At 39.5% G+C, this 22,048-nt stretch overlaps 1 protein-coding gene across 4 annotated transcripts in view; it reads left to right on the top strand.

Annotated features, from left to right (window-relative positions):
* FHIP1A (FHF complex subunit HOOK interacting protein 1A) overlaps positions 1-21,787 on the top strand; it is an 82,784-nt gene extending 60,997 nt beyond the window's left edge. For all 4 annotated transcript variants that reach the window (XM_063422665.1, XM_063422666.1, XM_063422664.1 and 1 more), the window contains 7 exons: positions 6,888-7,055; positions 9,210-9,289; positions 10,743-10,930; positions 11,431-12,468; positions 15,904-16,082; positions 16,372-16,510; positions 20,518-21,787. In XM_063422665.1, coding sequence (XP_063278735.1) covers positions 6,888-7,055; positions 9,210-9,289; positions 10,743-10,930; positions 11,431-12,468; positions 15,904-16,082; positions 16,372-16,510; positions 20,518-20,768 — 2,043 coding nt within the window. In that variant the 3' untranslated portion in view covers positions 20,769-21,787. The remainder of the gene's footprint in view (positions 1-6,887; positions 7,056-9,209; positions 9,290-10,742; positions 10,931-11,430; positions 12,469-15,903; positions 16,083-16,371; positions 16,511-20,517) is intronic.
* Positions 21,788-22,048: the final 261 nt, after the last annotated feature.

Here is a 22,048-nt window from a genome sequence, read left to right as displayed (position 1 = left end):
ATAACCTATTTTTCACAGTGAGCTCTGCTGGGGTTATTTTTGGAGTAGATTAGCTGTGATGTGCTTAAATAACCCAAACATTCTCAAGCTTATGACTCCCTAACTTCATTTCTCAAAGATAAGTATCCTAAATATAGCATGTTCTTGTAGCCTAATTTATACCTTGTCTGTCCTTGTCTTGTCACTTTGTGTGGGTTATCCCACCTACACGTGTAATGAGCGATTGACAAGTATGTTCCTATCTCCAAAGCTACACATTGCTGAATGGGTAGTCAGAGCCCAGATTTGTATTATGTAGCTGGGGATGTGCATTAACTGGCTGTGCTGGAGAGCCCTGCCTTGTCCTTTCATTATCTGGATGTTATTGTACTTTTTACAGAAGAGGTAACCTCCCTTACGTCTGACACAGGAGTTCCTTGAGACATCAAAAAAAAGGATTCAGTGAAACTGTTTGTGGAGCAGGGGGGAGGGCATGTCTTTGTGCAAGGTCACAAATTCATTTGAAAACAGAGGAATAAAATTGTTTGTGTGTAAAGATACAGAGCTAAAGAAAATGTTAATTTGGTAGGTTTTTTCCATTATTTAAATTTTTTGCCCAAACCGTTCTTTATTCTTTCTGGTGTGTCTGGGATTTAGAAAAATTAGGACTATATGACAGAAACTGTTCTTAAATTAAGACTGCTAACTTTTGATGGCATGTCAGTTACAACTTGAAATTATGCAGCTCTGTATGTTCTTCCCTATATTTTGATATGTAGGAAAAAAATACTCATGAGAAGGTATTGTTCTGTTCAGAGAATGGCACAGAGCCATACTGTTGGATTCTGTGACATATTTCACTGGCTATTTCCTGCTGCACTTTTAAAACTAACATCGAGTTCTGTCAATAAAATACAAGGTCTTCTGGGGACAGATTATACAAGAGTCTAAGTAATCGAATGAGACTAATTTTCTCCTCAGTTGAAATCTCATTGAAATCCCAGAGTGAATCCAGAATAACCCTTTTGAAGTAATTTTTACTGGTTCTGTTAGAGGCCATATCGCCTTATTTTGGTCTTTATGTATTTGTTAGTAGACTGTATTTATTTACCTTATTCTTTTAGGTACTTTTATTCTAAAAGAATAAGGTACTTCCTTATTCTTTTAGCACTTCTGTTGAAATATAAGTGAAATCCCTTTCAGAAGGCCTTGAATATGTATACATTTTGCAGTCAAAAGCATGTACTAGATAATTAGGAGCCACACTTTGGCATTTATAAATACTTTGTTTCTTTTGATGCAATTCAGATTGGTTATATACACCCTTTCACTGTAAACGCATGTTATTTCATTTTAGTTTGGCATTCAGAGAATTTGGTTGACAAAGGCAGCTATTCAGACCATCTTGAATGTTTATGTAATTTGTGGTGCTTCAATTTACTGAAGAAAGCACTAAAATCTGACAAATTATATGATAAAAGCAAATGTATAATGTCAGCATTTACTCCTCTACTATATGGCATTTAATTGCTAACCATGATCTAAATATTTTTATACTTTGAAGGCTTGTTTTAATGTGAATAAGCTTAGTTTAGTCTGAATAATGGAAAATTGTACCAGCTTTTTGGTGTAAAACATTGCTGTTGGCCAAGTGAATTGCTCTGCAGACGTACTGGCACGGTCCTGTCAAATAAGCTCTGTCAAATGGACATCAAGTCTACTGCACACTAACCCATCCAAAAAAATGTCTCTAACACGGTGTGCTACTGTGATAATTCAATAATACTTGCTTGATGATTACACAGCTCAGCTAGGGGGAAATGACCTGTAAATTATACTCTACAGATTAGAAGGAACATCCTTATAAAGATCCTGCAAGACTGTCAGTTCCCATTTAGTAACAATACCATCCTTCACCTTACTGAAAAGCATTTAGATAGCTGCTGTAAAAATGTGTAAACCAAGTGTCACTGGAAAACTTTGAATAGCCTTGTGTAGCCTTGTGCTTTGCAGAAGTGCATTAATAGCTACAAAACTTAATTTTACAAGCTATGGTATAAAGATGCCTCTCACTTCTTGCTTCAGACATGCAGTTCAATTGAATTTCAATGTGGTATAAACTGAAGCAGTTTATAAATGTAAGCTGAAACAGTTTGGGTTTTCTGGTTCCCCCAGTGGGCAAACATCCTCTGTTCCTGGTCCTGCTTGTCCCTCTCTTTTGCCAGAACAGCTGTTCATACTTGAAACTGATTGAGGTTAAAACTCACCTTTACTTCTGGATAGTTCTAATCTGCATCGATTTCTTGACCCAATTCATTGTGCCTGTATAAGCAGGGAGTGAGAGGTTGAAAATTAATAGAAGAGACTGGAAATTGTCGGGGTTTTGTTTGTTTTGTTGTTTTCTTTTGTTTTGTTTGTTTGTTTGTGGTTTTTTGTTTGGTGTTTGTTTGGTTGGTTGGTTTTTTGTTTGTTTTTTAGTTTTTTTGGTTTTTTATCAGTGAGGTGAACTTACTCAGGTTAAAACTGCTTGTGGCTGGATCTAGAGGATAAGTTGAAATAAGGATATTTGTCTTTTCATGGGCAATATGAAGTCCTTGTAAGAAGGGATATGTGATGGAAAGGAGGAATCATGTAGGTATATTCCTGTAAGTGGGCATGAAGCTGTAAGTTAGAATATATATTGTGTGATTCCCAAGGGAAAATGGCCAGTCATAAAGAATCCACGTGATTGGTCTAACAGTGAGTGTAATAAATTAAACTGAACTTGCAATGACAGTAATTTCTAGCTCTTTGCTATTACTTGGCAGAATAACTTGTAAAAGCTGGATCTCTTTACAGTGTTCTGCCTTACCATCTAATCAGTCATCAGAGGTGGCAAGAAAAGATTTGCTGAAAATTACTGTGTAATTATAGGAGGGTATTACATGGCTAGAAGTGGCCTTCTCTTTTCAATAATCTACAGTCAATTCTCTGTCCGGCCATGAAGACTTTCAGCTAGTCTTTTTTGTTACTGTTTACATCTCAAAAAGATCTGTAAGAGATCTGATTTTGTATAGAAAAACATATGGATGAGGCTTTTTAAATGGTCTTTTTAGATAGACACTTTATATGTATATATAAAAAAACCCAGCAACTTTTAATTGTTATGCTTGTGGGTAATCAAAATAAAAACGGTAGAGTTGTGGTCTGATGAATGCAATGGACAGGAACTCCTTGTTGTTGTTTTTTTATTTTTAATCCTATAGTTCTATTTTAAGAGCAGAGATATCCCTGGTCTCTGCCATTAGCAGAAAGGATCTAATGCAAGGGATGCTACTGATGGGTTTCTATTTTTTGCTGTTGAGGAAGTGGTGGATTTTACTATTGCTGAAATACCTTTGTATTATCAAAACATAGCTTGAAACTTAATGAAAACTTTTATCAAAAACAAGCTTGAAATTTAGTTACTTAACAAAGGGTTTTTCTAGAAAACTACCATGTCTTGATTTTATTAGCTTCCCTTTGTTACAGTATTTTTCTTGACATTTCAATTATCAAAGGTGAAGAATTTTCAAATTAAATAGCAGATTTTTGTAAGTTTGGGCATTTCAAAGATGTTCAATTCTGCAGGCTAGTAGCTAAAAGCTTTATTGGAGAAATGATACTGTAATCAATGTTTACAATAACAGTTTTTGTAGAAGTGCCTCAGGATTTGACTGTAGTGGACATACTTGACATGAGTAGCTCCAGTTTAGTTCTCTGGGAGAATTGTTCTTTTGTTGTTTATCTGAGTACTGATTTGAATTTATTAGAAATGATTTCCCTCTTCCCCCAAATCTGTCTCACGAGACATTTGTTTAAGAAGAGACAGCCAGCAGGTAGTCTGAATGGAGCTTAATAGCATGGCTTTGGTAACGTAGAAAACAGAGATTCTCAATAATAACTGCACAAATTGAACCAGTCTCACTTTCAACACTCCATGTTTTATGTATGATGCAGTCTGTAGAAAAGGTGTGCAGAGTTAAAAGGATTTTTACCAGGGCTGGGTTTAGCCTCATCTACCTGATTTCTCCAGCGTCCTTCTCCAGTTAATTGCAAAAAGAGTCAGTTCTCCAGAGGCTCAATCAGAGCAGACTAATGTATCCCATAGAGTAAAAGGAAAATTAGCCTTGTGGAGTTAAAATTTGCTTTCTTGAATACTTCTCTAGGTGCCTTGAATCTTCAGAAGTTACTCTCACCATCAGATATGCTAAAAGGGAAAAGTAAGCACAGAATGCAAGGTATCAAAATAAGATACAGTAATTGTAAAAGCACAGACATCTGCTTGCCAGGTTAATCCATCTTTTTCCTGAGCTTCATACCTGGCTTGCATTTAAGTGCCCAACAGCAATATTTTTGTTTGATTAGCCCTGGCAAGGAAGTGGAATTTTAGTCTCCTTGCTGGTTTGTAGGGACAAGTTGTACACAAAGGCACACTGAGAGAACACTAGAACTTCCAGAACACGATAGCATAAAAATTACTTGTGCAACTTTAACATGCCTGCTTTGAGTGTTGCACAGTTATCCTGCAAAAGAGACCCTAGCTTAATTTATTGAGGAAGTTTAAAGGAGTGTTGTGGATAAGGCAATGTGTTTTCACTGAAAATTGAAGGAGATTCTGACAAATCTATTTAAATCTTGACAAAACTTAGTCATCTTATCTCTTTCTTGGAAAATGGTTAATCAGATTCACCAATGTTTTTTCCCCAAGAAGAAATAAAAATTAGGTGCAATGTAGTACTCTTCAGAAAACCCCCTCATTTCAAAAAATTAGGATTTAACAAGATTACAAGTAACTCCTTCTTGAACAATTAGAGCTTCATTAATCATTGGTTGGTTCTTCTAGCTCTGCTTAGTGGTATCAGTGAAGTGTTGGCTATTACACATATTTTCACCTTTTGTCTAGTGCCCAAACTGTCAGAAGCACTGTTCTCATTCTCAGAATGTAACATTTCTTTTCTAAGCTGTTCTCCAGCTGGCTTTCTTCTGCTGCTGTTCTTTGTTTCATTCATGGTATGCACTTTGAAAAGTATGTGGGTTTCTCTCACTGGAAGAAATTGTAGGATGAGTTGTCCAAAGAATGTGGGTTTTAGAAAGAGGTCACTGCCCTTGTGGATCTGCTGGCTTTTCTTGCTTTCATGTACAGCTGCAGTATTTGATACATGTACGTTCTGTCTACAAACATCGGTGAAACTGGCAGCCAAGAATGTACTTCCTTTTCCCCATAAAGGTTGAAGAAGTGGCGTGGAAACGTAAGGATGTATTACTTCTGTCTGACCTTTCCTTGGCAGAGAGTTTAAACCTGTCCTTGAACTGTATGGTGTCATAATGATGTCACATGATGGATTTCTTGGGCTTTCCTTTCTACCACTCACTGCTATATTTAAAAAAAAAAAAAACAAACAAAAAAACAAAACAAAAAAAAAACAAACCAAAAAAACCAAAAGAAGACAGTTCTTAGGACAACAGACACCAGCTTTCACCAAAAAACCTATTCCTTTTTATACGACAAGTCCCCAAACCTATTCCAAGAAAAAAGAGTTTCTGGTTGGAGCTGGGTTGCTTCTTTTTCCTGATGAAAATTTTGACTGTTGCTGTTTCACTGGTGCTTTGTTTCTAATGCCAAAATGAGCTAGTATCCCACTGTATGAATGATAGTGTAGCTGAGTATTAGAATAAAGCCTCAGACTGAGGGTGATTCAATGGCCTTAGTTTTAGAGCTTCTCTCTCCCTAAGGTCTGCAGGCTGTCTATCCCATTCCTATGTTCTGTGTAACCACCCAGAAGCAGCTTGTGATCCTAAATGCTTTAAAGAGAATGTTTGCATCATGACGTTACTGTGTACATGGCTAACATGCAGCATAATGGAACAGGGATTTTAATATTTACAGCATGTTACGTAAATGTTGCCCTTCTGAGTATTTTCTAAATCCTCTTAGGTCTTAAGTGACAGCTTTGATTTTTTTTTTTAATAAAATCGGTCTTTTCATTTATCCAGCTAAGTTTGGTAAACAAAAGATGTTTAATACTTCCTTTCATATAGACAGAATCTTGTGTTTAAGGGTTTATCTTGGTGCATTTAAGCTTATTAGATTCCTGGGTAACTATGTAAAAAATGCTGACTTCGCAAGAGCAGTACATGGTGCAGAGGTGGGCTTTGGAATTTCCTGTGCTTTGCCAGTGTGGTCTGTGAATAGATAATCTCCAAGGGATTGCAATAAGCAGAGCAGTGTGGGTTATGGTATGCAAATGTCACATGGATCATGAATTCTATTTTGATCTACTAATAGTCAGTAGTGAAGATTTTGGGCTGGGTTTTATGGGTAAATATTTATATATATATATATATATATATATACTTCTTTAAAAAATTGAGTAAAATGAGAAATTGTGCTGTGGCAAAATAAAAAGAAGGAAAATCATGACAAAATTCTGAACATCTATGGAAATTTTCTCTTTAAAACTTCATGACCATGACTTTTTTGTACTGTGCTTTGATTCTGCTCCAACATTTATTTTTAATTAAGTGGTAGATGCAGGCATTCACAACATCTGAAAATGCTTCTGAGGGACGACAGAAGTGTGATGCAAAGGACATGACATGGGCAGAAAGGGGATTTTCTAGCATGATTTGGTCGTTTGACTTTCACTGTGTGTGAGATCTGGGGTGTCAGTTTGAGGGAGGATGCTTTTTCCTGGGGTTGCAAGACAGGTAGGAAATGCGTTCAAAATGCTTGCGAGGCAAATTTAAGAGTGAAGACTCAGTTTTTTTGTGGCAGTGTTGTGGATGGAGAGCTTTGCTGGATATACCGTTGCAGAGGATGGATGGGTGGATATTTTGTGTGTGCAGTATGTTTGTGTTTGCAGTATTTACATTACTTTTGCTTGCAGATGACAGTGGAGGAAGTGATGACTACGACTGCATACCTGGATCTCTTCTTGCGCAGCGTTTCAGAGCCAGCACTCCTCAAGATTTTCCTCCGCTTTATTTTGCTGCACCGACATGAGAATGTTCATATCCTGGATACACTTACCAGCAGAATCAACACACCATTCCGGGTAAGACCAGCAGAAAGGAAGTTCAAGTACTCAGCATGGATGCAGGTTCAGTGTTTAGGTGGGAGATTTCATATATTACAGTTGGATACTTGTTTAACTAGGAATTTTCTTCACCCAATGGTGTGATTTCTCCACCCTCTCAATTTTGTATGTGTTTTGACATTTAGCAACCACTATACAAAGCTAATAAACCTATGAGGTGGTTTCACATATGTAGGGAATGGGATAGAGGTAATGAGAGCTTCTGGAAGTCTGAATCCTGTTGGAAGATAAAAGGTAAATTTGGAAGCATTTTTATTCTGAATAGTGCTGGATTAGTGCAATCATAGATAATTCTCTCTAGAACTTACAAATATACTCATGGTGAGGAGCATTTTTGATCTTTGGAGTTTTGCAAAGCAACAAGCATTTTAAAATAATCTGTCTGGGGAAACATTGGGAGCCCTCTAAGGATGTCTCCAAATGGATCCCAGTTGTTAACTTGCTGGTGTGTTTCTCAGGAATCTATAGTCTGTATTACTGTAGCATGTTTACTTAACTATGATGTTGTCTGCTTTATTTGATTAAAAGAACACGCTTTCTTGCTCAAGTGATGAGGCTGCTGCTTCCTTCCCTCACCTTCACTCCCTTGTGCAGTAGGGTTTATCTCAGGTGTGTGCTGAGTCCCTTCTGAGCCTAGGCACAGTGCAGGATGGTGGGTGGAGAACTGCCTACCAGAGAGGGTGGTTACCTTTGGATAAAGCCAACAGTTGGATCTTCTGGATGAGAAAATGACTGCTTGTTGCACTGGACTGCTTGAGTGAGCCTTGTTTGACTGGCAGCCTTGACTGACTCTTGGGTGATGCAGAGCTTCATAGATGGAATCAAGAATACTGTTTTAGTGCAAGTTGAATGCTTAGAATGTGCAGTCGCATTTCCGAGAAGCCAGAACACCAGCATGTGCATTAAATTTGTGTATTAGGAACAGTAGCTTTAGCTGAAAATTGTTTTGAAATGTAAGTGTATGCAAGTATTGATATATGCTGCTGTTGTTGCATCTCTAAGATGGATTAACTCTATAAAACAGTTCTGTCAACAAAAATGCAAATGCTGTTGTCTCTGCTAATCATTAAATACTGTTCTATAGGCAAACGAGATGGGAATTGTAAACAATTCTGCAGTCCTGAGCAACTCAGGATCTCAGCCAAAGTGGTTCTTTGGTGCTAAAGGAGTTTTTTGCAGTCGAGCTCAGCCAAGTGCAAACATAGCACAAAAGCTGTGTAAATTACTATTGATGAAAATACTGATTATTAATTCACAGAGAGAAACTTATTTAGGGACAGGTGCCTGAAAGGACTTGTAGAAGTACTATCCTCTTTGTTTCTTGAGTGTATTTTAAATCTTATCTTTTTACACAGTGCAAAAATAGGCTTGGATTTAGTTATTCAGAAGATTCCATATTTGCAAATGGTTGCAAAGACTAATGATTACTATTTCCCTTTAAACTGAAATATCTTAAATACAGGATAATTTGAGACAGCAGCAGGTGTTTTTGAAGTATCATGTAATGAAGAAAGGTTATACTTGACTCCCTGTAAATTTCACAGAGGAAAGATTTCCTGTTTATCTCCTATGTCCCTGCACCAGTTAAAACACACCTCTCATGCAAGCATCTGACTTCTTCCAAAGGCTTGTTGTGAAGCTCTTCAAACATTCAGCTTCTTATGTGCAGAATACTAATAATTTCTTACACCTAAAGCAACAGAAACCTGAAGTGATTTATAACACTCCATCCAAAGAAAAGGCCTTTAGTTGGTTCAAATTCTGTGTCAGAGGTAAAAACTAAAACATTGTATTCGAAGTTACAGGGTTCAGTTTATGCTAAGTCAACTTAACTTAATAAATTTGAATGATATTTAAGACTGCATTTTTAATAGCTTATTTGAAGGAAAATTCTGTTTAGGATTATATTTTTTTAAAATGTAACGTATTACATGTATATCTCTAGACAACTTGAAAAAACCATCTCATGGGGTGCTGACTAAATGAAATATCATTCTAAGAGTGTCATAAATCACGATGCTCTAGCAGAGCCATTTTGTAATGTAGCATGCAGGGAAGATTGGAAAGATACAATTTCCAGATCAAAAGCTGACAATGTTTATCATTTTCCAGCTCTGTGTGGTCTCCTTGGCCTTGTTCAGAACTCTCATTGGCTTGCATTGTGAAGATGTGATGTTACAGCTAGTTTTAAGGTAAAGCCCAAACTCTTTTTTCACATTCTTCATCCTAACTGTGGGACATATGGTCTCTGTCTGTGGATGCAGAGCTGGGTGGGAGTTCTCCAAGGGAGCAGAAATCCAAGTAACTACAGAGACAAGAATATTTATGTTCCTGATGAAAGTCTACCAGACCTGACAAAATTTGATTTACATCCTGAGATCTCCAGAGCAGGAGATTTTTCTTGTGATTTATTTCTATAAAAGTGAGAGAAGCTAAGAATATATTTATCACCTCCATAGTCCTTATTCCCTGCTTCTAAATGCATAACTCTTCCCTCCTGCATGTTTTCTCTGGTGTATTATGCACTGTGATACAGACCTATGTACTGTTTGCACCTACTCTCTTGTTGTTTTCCACCTCTTTGATTCCTCACTTAGTGAGAATACTTCAGGTTCCTACACTGTTTTAGGTAGATTAAGTGATGTACTAAATGCAGCAATAATTTTTGTTTTTAATTTGTGATTCTATACATTGCTTCAAAATACTTACAATTTGAGTATGTTTATTACATGAGAACTAGTTATTTATTTGGAAATGTTGGTGTATTTTGGGCTTTTAGCCCAAAATTTAGCCCAAAAAACTTGGACTTTTAGCACTGCAGCTCACGTGAATATTCCAGATACTGTCTGTCCCTCCACCCATAGGCATTTAGGTGAAATTCCTTATAGATCTGGCAGTGGTTCCTAAAAATATTGCTAGGACCTCTGTGAACACAAGTACATCACCACTCAGGCATTAGAGTGCTGTGGCTGATCTTTTTGTTCATTTAGGGAATCTTTTAGAATTTATTTGCATTTTAAATAGCAGATCATTGGTGCAGTTAACACTGAGGCTTTTACAAAAGTGCTTTTAAAAAGTAAAACAAAAGTGCTCTAAAGAAGTTCAACTTGAGACTGTGCTTTCTCTGTTCCTTAGCTTCCTCTAGCTTCTTCCCTCCTCTGTCTAAGAGCTCACTCTTGATCTACTGCAGTAAAATGCTTGGATGACCCTTCACTCCTCTTTTTTTCTGGCTGCTTGCCTGGCAAACTGCCTCTCTCTGGATTTCCCAGGAAAACAAGTTGAGGATTCTGAGACAGAATGCATTCACAGTCAGACCAAACCATTCTGCTGGCCTTTGATATCTGCCTGTCCACACTCCCTCCATACTTTCTTACAACAAATTTGCTCTGACCTGCAAAGAATTCCCTGTTCTGATACAACTGTCTTCTATCTCTACTCACCCTTAAAGCTCCTCATCAAACCAAGCATCACAATATAAGGAGTCATGGTTTCATGCTCTTGAGAGGTTTAGAAAATGGATCACTGTGAATACTACTATTGTTGTTTCTTTTCATTTGAGAAGGCAGGAAGGTGGGAAGGGAATTCTGTATGTTGCTTTCTCTAACATGGAAAGATAATAAGTGATGCTGGGCCCTGCTCTTTCAGGTATCTGATCCCGTGCAACCACATGATGCTGAGCCAGCGGCGAGCTGTGAAAGAGAGAGACTGTTACTCTGTATCTGCTGCAAAACTGCTGGCCCTGACACCTCTCTGCTGCTCCACTGGAATCACTTTGACACTTGAAAGCCAAGGAAAAGACTATATTCTCTGGACAAAACCCGCACAAACAAAAGGTAATTGGTGCTTGGGGGAAGACCAAATCATTAATTGAGTTTGACGTTGTAGCACCTCATGGGAGGAATTGGGAAAGTACAGAAGGGGAAGTGTGGTGGGTAACAATTAACTGGGCAAGCCTGGGCTAGAAAGTTGGTTTAATTCCTTCTATATATCCAGGTCTATTGAAACCTTATTGTAACAGCTATCCAGCTTGCATATGCATTCATGACAATAGTGTACTGATACATGGTAGCAACTCTGGCTGCTTCAGAGTGATTGCTGCACTAAGGTTTGAATGCAGGCTGCTCTCACAGCAATCTTGAGTTACAGCTCTGTCTTTGCAATACGAAAAATCTTAACCATGCATTTATGAGAACATCTCAGTTGTTGTGCTTTGGTCTTCCTGCCTTATTGGATGGTTAGGGTTAAAGGCTCTCCCTGCAATGTCTTAGTGGATGCCTTGCTGGAGAACATTTGATGTACTGCTCTTGATACGAGTCGTCTGCTTTACTTCCAGATCCTGGTATATGCTCTTCTGAGTCTGCTTGCATTGTGGAATATGGAAGGGCTGTGGACATCAGCTACTTGCAGTACCTGGGGGAAGCTCAAGAGGCCATCATCCAGTGCATGAAAGACTGTAAGGTTTGGTCTGCCTTGTATGATGGAGTAAATCCTGATCCAGACACCTTTATCCAGACACTTGCAGAGGAGAATGGTACGGATGTGGAACACCCCATGTTTCGGCTCCAGCAAAGGACACCGAGCTCATGTAGCTCTGCTCAAGCAACTCCATTCAGTGAGAAGATGCAGCTGGAGCTAGAATGGGATGATAGCTATGACACAGGGATTTCGCCTGGTTCTAATGTGAGCTCACCACAACCATACGATGGTCTGGGAAGCACAGAAATGCAGCCACCTGCAGAGCCCCCAAAACACATTCAAGAAATGAAAAAAAATGCCATTATGCTCATCAAAGGCTCTTACATAGAGGAGTCAGACTTTCAGGATGATGTTATGGTTTACAGGTTATGTGCCCAGAAGGATACTCAAGATGACAGCTCCAAAGAGAAACCTTTAAATGTGGCCAGAGAACACAAGGTGCAGAGCCAGACTGTAGTCAATGGGTCTCTTGCAAAGACCCAGCTGGAAATGGACTTGGATGAGCACAGTAAGAGAGATTCAAGCTCAACTAAAGGTGTAATGAGAGAACAAATAAACCAGAAAATGACTGAGATTGATCCACAGCCAGACTTAGAATTAAAGATTTCTTCTCAGGAGGCAGATTGTAACTTAAGTGTAAAACTGCTGAGCACAGATGGTGAGGATTTCATTGCACAGTATGATAGAATTATTAAGGAACTGGATCCAAACAGTGCAAGCTTGGAGGAGCAGAAGTTGGATGCTCCTGATCCTGTCTCTCCAGCAGAAGAAGAGGAGGACTTTGAGAATTTCTCAGCAGATACCCCTTCTGCAGAGAGCATATCATCTCCCTTTGGACCAAAGGAGGATGTCTCTCCCAAGCACTCTCCAAGGAGCCAGAGTGCTCCATTTACAGGTGGAATGTCCTGTTATTTACATACATAACAAGTGTAGAAAGGCATGGTGATTAAAGGTGGTCAAATAAGATCACACTGTGTGGCACACAGTGCAAGCATAGAACAAGGAGGAGTCCTGGCACTAAACAGGGTAATAGCCTAAATACCCGAAACCACTCTGAGAAGAGTGAAATACAATGTGAAAATACAGCTGAGTCATGGTAGTGTTTCAGGGTTTTCTTTCTTAGTAATAGTTTAAAACACTGAGCAGGGGTTGTTTGTATGTGAGAGCTCTGTCACTCCAGAGGAAGCCTTTTCAGTTGAAAGGTGTTCAGAATAGCTGTTTTAATATACAGAGCCTGGGTAAATAATTTGGGGTTTTTTGGCAACTTCTATCTGTGATGGGATGGATGCAACATCATGGTGCCATTTTTCCTCTCTCTGCTGTTCCACATTGTAGCAGAAGGTGTCAGCACTGGTTCCATGTCTGTACGTGCATGTCTCCCTTCTCTGCCCTGGCATCCTGTTCTCCAGTGTCAGGTCTGCCCTCGCTGGGGGCACGCTTTTCTGTCTAGTGCCAGGCAGCAATTTAAGATTGCTCTCTGCTGACTGTCCAAGCTCTTCAGGAATGGCATTACTACTGGAGGTCAGAGTGGGCTTTTGATCTGTATTTGTGCAGCTCCTTGCACTGCAGGCTCCTGGTCTTTAATTAGGTCTCCTAGATACCAGAGTAATGCAAATAATAAAAAATAATCATGTACTAGGTTTCCTCACCCAACACAAAACCGCTCTAAGGTGGCTTCTCATTCATTTGGAGGGGGAAAATGTGTGTTCATTGAAAAGCAGCCCTTTCTGGTCAGCTCTAGCCAGAATGCTTGGCACTGTTTCTTAATTGAAAAATCCAGTCTGTTTTTTAACTAATTTTCTATTTTTGCTGTGGTGGCAATTTCCTTGTATCCAAATTTCTGCTGAGATAATTTCACATTATCTGCTGTCAAATGTAGTTCAAAAATATTCTCTCTGTCTCTCATTCTTCATCTAATCCCTCTCTCCATTTGTTCATTTAAAAAAAACCAGCCCTCACCCAAACCCACAAAAAGCTCAGAACTGAGGAAAATGAAGATTAAAAGCTAAACACAATAAGCCTAGATGTTTGCTACCCATCTACAGTGTGTGTTTTACTCTTAGGCTCCTTACCTTGCTTTAATGGAGATCTTAGTGATTGCATGTAAGGAGGTACTTGCAGCAACACCTTGGAAGTATTAAAATTCCAGGGTCTTTCAAAGATAGCAACCTGCTGTGGAGGAAAGTATTCCTGTCCAGGGCAGGGAGCTTGGAACTAGGTGGTCTTTGAGGTCCCTTCCAACCCAAACCATTCTATGATTCTGTATCTAATTTGCAGTGCTGTATTATGTTTGTAGATGTGTTTGATAGAGTTTTTAGGTGGTTTTTCCTGTTTTGAGATGGCATTAAGGGGTGGGGCCTCTCTCTGACAGAAGTTTCCCACAGCAGTAAGTGTCAGCAATGCAAAGATTCTCCCTTCAGACCTGTGGATCTGTGAAGAAAATGCCCTCTCAGTGTCTTGTATCAAAAGCATTGAACACTCATCCCTATTTTCACTTGTGATGTTCAGGAACAGGAATTTATATTTTGCTCCTTCCCTCTCCCTATACCAGTGCTTGACTTCATGGCCATGAAAGGAGTAATTTTTTGACTTCTCATCTAATCACCCTGTTTCTTAACAGGCTTCTAAACTCTGCTTACATCCTCTGATTCTCATTTCAATAAATTCTTGGGGGTAAAAGTCCTGCTGGCACTTCAAAAAAATTATATATTTGATAACCTCTCTTGCAGTGGCAAGCAGCAGTTTTTACATGTACCTGTCTTCAGCTTTACCTACTCAGCTTTGAAGTGTTACCTAGGAAGTGAAACAGTGACACATCTTGAGCTGCTTCTGCCATACCTTTTGATATAGTAGGGCTCCTCTCAGGAGCTCTGTGAAAATGTCACCATGAAGAGGATAGGTTATGTTGGGACAGAAGAAACTGTATCTCAGCAAACGTGGGGCTGCTCCACTGGGTACCTGGGCTCTGATGGCTGTCACAGTGCTTGAAAGGCAGCAGCCGCATAAAGCCTTGTCAATACTGGCTCTCCCACCTTTCCTTTTGCGAGCCCAGCTGTGCCAGCATTAGCCCTGAGAGATGAGTCTGGAAGGAGTGCTTGCTTTGTGCTCACAGTTGCTGTAAAGTGTGACAGATTGCAGCCTTTAGTGGAGCTCTGTTCAGTGGAATGGCGACAGGGGCACTCCTCATTTCGCACTCCTGTTGCACTGGCCCAGAAGTGCCCCAGCCACTGCACATTGAACTGGGCTGCACTGTGCCCAGCCAGCTTGGATGGCAGCCACGTACAAGCTGAGGGGGCCCGGAATGGTGTTGGATTCTGGCCACCTGCTTGACCCTAGAAATGCTGATGGCATGTGTCTTTTGCCAGGTTTGAGGGTGGGATATTCAAAGATACGGTTTTCCTAGCTCTTATGCAACTGGAATAGTGTTGTGGGACTGTGAGTAAGGGACATTTCTAAGACCTTACTTGTGAGTAGGTCCCTTGTACTGGCTGCCTCAAGCATCTCCCCAGCTGTGTGGTCTAACAGGGCAGTATTTGGGTGTAGTAATTCTTAGCCTTGCAAAGGTTTCTTAAGCTTGAGCACTAAGGGACTAAGGGTTTATGTACTTCATGGTAAATGCTTCCGTATTTCAGTGGCTGTCCTTCAGCATGAACACACAAACCAAAGCTATTATTTATTGGTGACATTCGTATGATAACACCTGTGTATACCAGCAGTTATGCTTATAAATTGATTTTTAATGTCTTTGCTGTTTTGTGTGACTGATTGGTGTAGTGAAGATGCCTTTTCTTGTGATGGGAACTATCACAGCTTGATTTTTATGTTTAGAAAAACATTTTCATATTTTCTTTAGAACACCATTTTTTTGACAGAACACGAAAGCTAGCAATAATTCACTTTGCCCAGTCCTTACATAGAAATAAGGCACAAGAAGAGTAAAACTAGCAGATTCTATTTGCATTAAAACTAGTAGTATGCTTTCGATTTATTCAAGGGGAATAGAGTGGTAGACTGTAATGTCCTAGGCTAAATCCTTATTGGCACATGCAAGTGGAATAGTCACACATGTTAAATATGCCATGAATGTAAACTGATTGGATAGATAGCAAATGTGCTGCTAACCACAAAAGCTTTCAACACCTCTGTTAATTCTGCTTTCTCTGTTCAACTACAGTTTGGATTTTCTCCCTGCTGTCTTTAATTAGTGTATGGGAGGGCTAATTTGGTTGGTTATGATGGTCGAAATTCCCCTTAAATGCCTTTTTCCTGGATCTTACGGTTTTTTCTTCTGTGAAAACAAAAGCTTTGATTCCTTCTTATTTTCTTGCAGGACCATTCATCAGCGTAGTGTTGTCGAAGCTGGAGAACATGCTGGAGAATTCCTTGCATGTAAATCTGCTGCTCATTGGGATTATTACTCAGCTGGCAAGTTACCCACAGCCGCTTCTTCGCTCCTTTCTGCTCAACACCAACATGGTGTTTCAGCCTAGTGTGCGCTCACTCTATCAGGTATTTACCACAGGTGTTAGCCATGCCTACTGGAGCAGTGTCTTTAGTGTCTCCTTAAACCTTACATTAGTTCCTTTCAGTTTCACATGTAGCTTTCCTACCTGTCTAAGAGCTTCTTATTTCATTTCCATGTTTTAATTACATTTGTGCAAAGAACTGGAAACTCTCTATGACCATAGCTTTTGTCGAACTCTATTTTAATGCAGGTAGAGAAAGCCTGAATATTCAGTCTCTGTGGCTGCACTGGCAGCAAAGGAGAAATAAGTAATTGTTAGTGTTGTTTTGACAGGTGCTGGCATCTGTGAAAAATAAGATTGAACATTTTGCTTCCATTGAAAAAGACTTCCCAGGTCTTCTCCTGGAGGCCCAACAGTACTTGCTTTTTCGTGTGGACATGTCTGATGCTGCGGAAGAATTTCTCACCAAAGGTAAATGATAACCACGCGAGGAGTGCTGGGTGGAATTACATACCAGTTACCCCTGTCCTTTTCTCCAGATGGTTAAAAGGTGTGGTGTGTTATGAATGTCATTAGCCAGCTGTATCCTTCTGACTTTAAAGTGATGATGCTCAGTAGATCACAGTGTAGGGGTCTATTTGGATATTCTTTGCTGTTTAGAAGTTTTTATTTGGCGTATAAAATGTCTGTTTAAAGAATTAACAAAATCAGTTCTTGGCTTGCTGTCAGTAAACAAACTCCCTTTGAAAGCATAAGGTGAGGTGGCATATGTGCATGATTTAATTTTACTTTTAACCTGACCTTCAGCTAGTCATTGGTTCTTTTTTGATAAATGTTAGAGAGGACAGAAGTCCAGGATGAGTTGGTTTCTACAACAATTGAATAATGCTTGGTATCATGGCTTGGGCTACCACTGAAGGAGATAAGATACTGAAAGTCTCCTGGCTAGTATCTTCCTTGTATGACAGACAAAGGAAAAGAAACAGAAAAAATAAAAGGTGTGTGTGTCTAAGAGCAATGGAGAGTTAGGCATCATCCCACCAAGTCAGCATTGCAGGGGACTCTGTAACATCTGCTGCCTCTCAAGCACAATGCAGACTGCTTTACAGTTACCTGTACTTGTGTGTGCCACTGTGGGGCAAGCTAGTAAAAATAAGCAAAATGGAGTCTTAGCTGCATATAAGAAGCTTCCAGATACAGGCAGGCAATGGGTAGAGCTGAAGTCCTGCCCTGAGGATGTGCTTGTTCTCAGCTTGCTACTGAGTGGGCAGTGTTGGATGCAGGCTTCTCTTAAAAGCCAACCCATGGGAATATGTCAAATTTGGTGAGTCATGAAGAGCTGACCTTGCAAGAGGGTTCAAAGGAGGCTGCATTTACAGGTGTGTACTTACTCATCTTTGGGAGTCATTAACAATCACCCACTCTGCCCACACTTCTGTGAAGATGCTGATGCTTTTCGTGGATTTCCAGAGTTGTGGAAATCGAGACTCTTCATGTGCCATTTTAATTGTGTTTTCATTTTTCAACACTCTGGAGAATAATCTACCTAGTTTCTAGTCAGCATAGTATGTGTTTCTAAGGTTTGCAGTACATCTAGTCTATAAAATTATGATGTTGCTAAGGCTGCTTCCTGAAGAATTGGTCTGTGGAAGGTGGCTGCTTTAAAAAAAGCTGTGTGCTGTACATGTCAGTAGCATTTTAGGCTCTGCACTTTGGTGCCATAGAATAGAAAGCCTTACAATTAGATGGCATTATAGCTAGCATGTGGGAGATGAGATTAGGAGGCAACATTCAAAATCCCTCTTTTTCTCAGGTGCTGGCAATAAAAAAAATTGCATAATGCATTCCCAATGACATTTATTTGTACTTCCTGTTTTACACCAGTTTTCTTCTGTAGGCTTCCAAATTTGCCAGGTTGACTCATGCTGGTCATTATGTAGGAATTTGAATCAAGGCTGCTTAGTCACCCTGTTAGTACATTTTCTTCTGTATAGTGGCAACTCCTGCAAAGAAGGCTTCTCTTGACAAAAAAGTGGAGAGGAGTAAATGTCTGGATAACTGCAGCCTTGGTTCCCTACAGGACTAGTGATGCAAGTCATCAAACTGTAATCCTGAGGGAGAGTTGGCTCAATAGCCCACCAATCAGTAGTTCATTATATTGATTAAGAAGTGCAAGGTAGGAACTGCTGCAATAATGATAAATGATAAAAAACCCCACAAAAAACCCCCACCAAACTACAAATTAGGAACTCTCCATGGATTTCTTTGCATTAGCTTGAACACCACCTCTGACTGTCAGACATATTGATTGCTCTCTGAGGGATTTTTCCCCTGAACACAAGTGGTGAATAAACCTCAGTGTTCTCTGCAGGTCTGAGCACAGCCAGCCTCTTACAGAATACACATATGAACACCTGAAGCCAGAGCTAGTGAGGAAGACAAATGCAAAACTGAAACATTATACAGCATTTTCTCTCTTGTTATAGGGCTGGTCTCTGAAGGTGTTTGAACAGAAATGGTACAAGTTGTTCCTCTTTGCTTGCAGGAGTGTGTGGTTTCTACCACAGCAGTTTGGGCTCTGGTTACACATCCAGAGCTGTCACGATGTAATTCCCTGTGCAAGCTTCCCCTCTTTCAGTGTGTTGGTAACAATCTTCAGAGTACTCATTCGCTCAGTTTTCAGTTGTATGACTTAGATTACATCCTGACCCTAGAGAGAAGTGAACAATCCTGACCAAAGAAAAAAATCCAAATCTCTACTTCCTAGATCAGTTTTGTGTGCTTTTCTGGTATTTTTGTTTTTTTTCCCAAACAAGCAGTTGAATCTAACCCAAAATTATGTTTAGAAATACATAATTTTTGATTCTTTTTAGAAGGAACAGTATAAACAAAAGCAGAGCATTGACAGTATTCTGGCATTCTGGTTATATTGCCTAAACTATTAAAAAAACTTAAAATATTCATTATGAAATGTTTTGACCTTAGAAAATCTGAAAAAAATCTTCAGGGGAAGCTTAAAACTTTATCTTTTCATTGTAATCTATAATTTAAGTTGTTTTTCCTCCCACTGTCAGATTTTCCTACAGAATAGAAATTCCTGTGCTCTCTCTCTAGTAGGTAGAAATTTGTAGAATAACAACATGAATGATTGATAAGTCTGGAGTTGCAAAGGTGTTTTAAACTCAAGAAAAGTATGAGTCTCTTAAATGATTGAGATGAATTTTTTTTTCAAGTGTTTGGAAGAGTAGAATAATTCCACAGTGCCTTGGGTGAAGTACAGGCAAGGAACAAAAGTGCAGAGCTGTTGAACAGAGGGGTTACTGTGCAGCATCGAGTGTGGCCTTTGTCTACAGCTCCCCCTGTTTGCTACTTGGAGAGATTTCAGAGCAAGGCTGGCGTCACTTGAGACTGCTACTTCAGCATAAATTGTGTGCACTGTAAGGGAAACCCCTTCTGAAGGCAGCAGGGCAGTATGTGAGCTAACATAATAGCCCTTTTATTTCTTTTTAATGATTTACTTATACATCTCAGGAGAACATCTCACTTTTAAGTTAGATGGGATTTTGTATGTCTGGGCTGTGGCCTCAATGATACCTTGTAGCAGTGACTTCTATCTTGTAGCAGTAAGTTCTATAGGTTAATTTTTATTTGTAGAGTATTTCCGTCAGCATTAAATTTTGTCACCTTTTTAGTTTCTCTAAATTAATTATCATCTAATTAAAGGGCAGTTCTGCTTCAGGTTGAAACAAGGAGCAGTTGATTGAAATTTAAGTGCTGGTGTCACTGGATTTCCATGCATTCTGATACTTGAGCTCTCATCCTCTGAACTCTGGCAGCAGAGGTCATATAGCAAGACACAGTGGCTTTCACTTGCTCTCTTTTTAATGGTTAGTTGCTTTACAGGGAAGTAAGTGTAGTTAGTGGGGCCTATAGCTGCAGAAAAATCCTATTTTTAAATTTTTTTCCCCTTTGTTTTTAACTTGCTTCAAACTCGTGGGGTGATGTGATAGCTTGGCCTCAAACCCACTGACGTGGTGATTCATATGGAGAGGATAGAGAAAGAAAAGTAAAATCAAAACACCAGTTTGATCTGGGGGAGGGATAGAGCACAGTATTGTTGAAATGGAGACAACTGTGCTGGCTCTGGACTGGTAGATATTATGTGCTTTTCAGAAGTTAAATCCATATTACTCTTTCCCCTGACTCGTCTTCTGCCCACATATTTCTCTCATCAGAGCTGGAACTGAATGATATATAACCCGGGGAAAGACAGGCTATAAAAAATGCAATAGAACCAGGCCATGTAGAACCTTAAAATGCTGGATTAGTGGAGTATCTCCCTGCAGGATCTGGGTACTGCAGATTACAGCTCTGAACACAATCCTTATAAACTGGGTTTGGACATTGTACAAATACTCTATGTGCCTAATACACAGAGTCTTTTTTTTTTTTTCCTCTCCCTCTCCTCCTGTCTTTAGGTAATGTCCAGCACAGCAGCAACACAGGGAAAGGAAGGAATCTTCCTGAAGCTTACCCGGCTGTACTGCAGCCTTTCCTGGGACAGAAAGTAAAGAAAGGCCTGGCTCATCCCAGCCTTCCTGCGCACGTGAGGAACGCAGTACTTGCAGCTGCCCTTTTCCCGGAGTTCCTGAAGGAGCTGGCAGCTCTAGCCCAGGAGCATTCCATTTTATGTTACAAAATACTGGGGGATTTTGAAGATTATTATTAGTGGGTTTTTAAAATGTATTTTAAAAAAGCTTTTGGCGTTTAAACAGATTTTTAATGCAAAGCTGCTTTCAAAAGAAGGTTGTACTTCAATATTTCCTGAAAATACTTGATTTGGAAAGGGGATGAAGGAGGCAAAATAATATTCCACTTAGGCCTTATAATTTGCCTCTGTGCTACATAACTTATTTGAGATTTCTGATACAGCTCTTACTGCAACTTCCTTTTTCATACTTCCCTCTTTACAGAACCACCCTTCTTCAGTGTCACTAATTCCTGCTGAATTTCTGCTATAGACAGTTGTTGGCTGGCTAAGAGACACAAACATGTTAGCTTTTTCTGTTCCGGAAAGACTCTTCTGGATAACTTGTTAGGAGACAAGTTTGTTTGAAAAAACATTGCCCCATGGGAAAAGTTCATAGTATAAAAAGACATGCAAAATCTGCACAAAACCCCCTTATATGTAAGGCTGTGCTTCTTGATGTCATTGTCGTCTTTGCCTCTTCCTTTGCTTCACCCTGAAGCCAGGTTCTTACCAATCCACATTCAACCCCCCCTTTTTAACTACAGGCTCAGGTTTTCTGAATTCAAGTGATCTTATGTGTAGTAAACCCATGAGTAGCTGGAAGCAGGTGCTGGGCCCTACACATACCATGTTGCCTTATGTTGCAGACAGATCTGCAGCTATCAGCTGTTGGGCTTTGAAGTCCAAAGAAGTGTGTAAGTGGATGTGGATTGCAGACTGCCTGGAATTTTCCTTGTGGTTCCTCAGCATTCCTTGATAACTCTTGCATTGCTACCTAAGCCCGCGAGTATGCCTTATTTAGTAAGATTTGCACAAAGTAAAAAACAAAATGTTTCTATGCAAGCTCTTAGTAGCGTCTAGTTTATTTGTATGCTTGTTTTAATAAGCTAAAGAAAGATACTCAGTATCTTTCTGTAGCATTAAATAGACAGCAGGCTGGTTTTTGTCTTTTTTTGTCTTTTTTTTATTAAATGAAAAAGGTTTGCTTGCTCATGAAAGGTGTATTGTTTTATTGTTAATTTCTTATGGTTAAGGGAAAGTTAAATACTGTTTGTTTACTTTTAATTTAGGTGTTGACTTTTCCTAATATTGCACTTCGGGGATGGTGAGGGGAGGACCAGGCTATTCACCAGCTGCAGAAAAGGAGGGAGTAATGGGGAAAGCTGTCTGCTGGTGACTAACTGCTTGAGAAAATTCTCCTCTGTGAGTAATGGGCTTCATTAGAAGAACCCAAACATGATGAATTGGTGCATCACCAC

This window comes from Prinia subflava, chromosome Z (genome assembly GCF_021018805.1).
Source record: "Prinia subflava isolate CZ2003 ecotype Zambia chromosome Z, Cam_Psub_1.2, whole genome shotgun sequence".
In the NCBI taxonomy this organism is placed as follows: Eukaryota; Metazoa; Chordata; class Aves; order Passeriformes; family Cisticolidae; genus Prinia; species Prinia subflava.
This window is presented reverse-complemented; position numbering and strand designations above follow the sequence as displayed.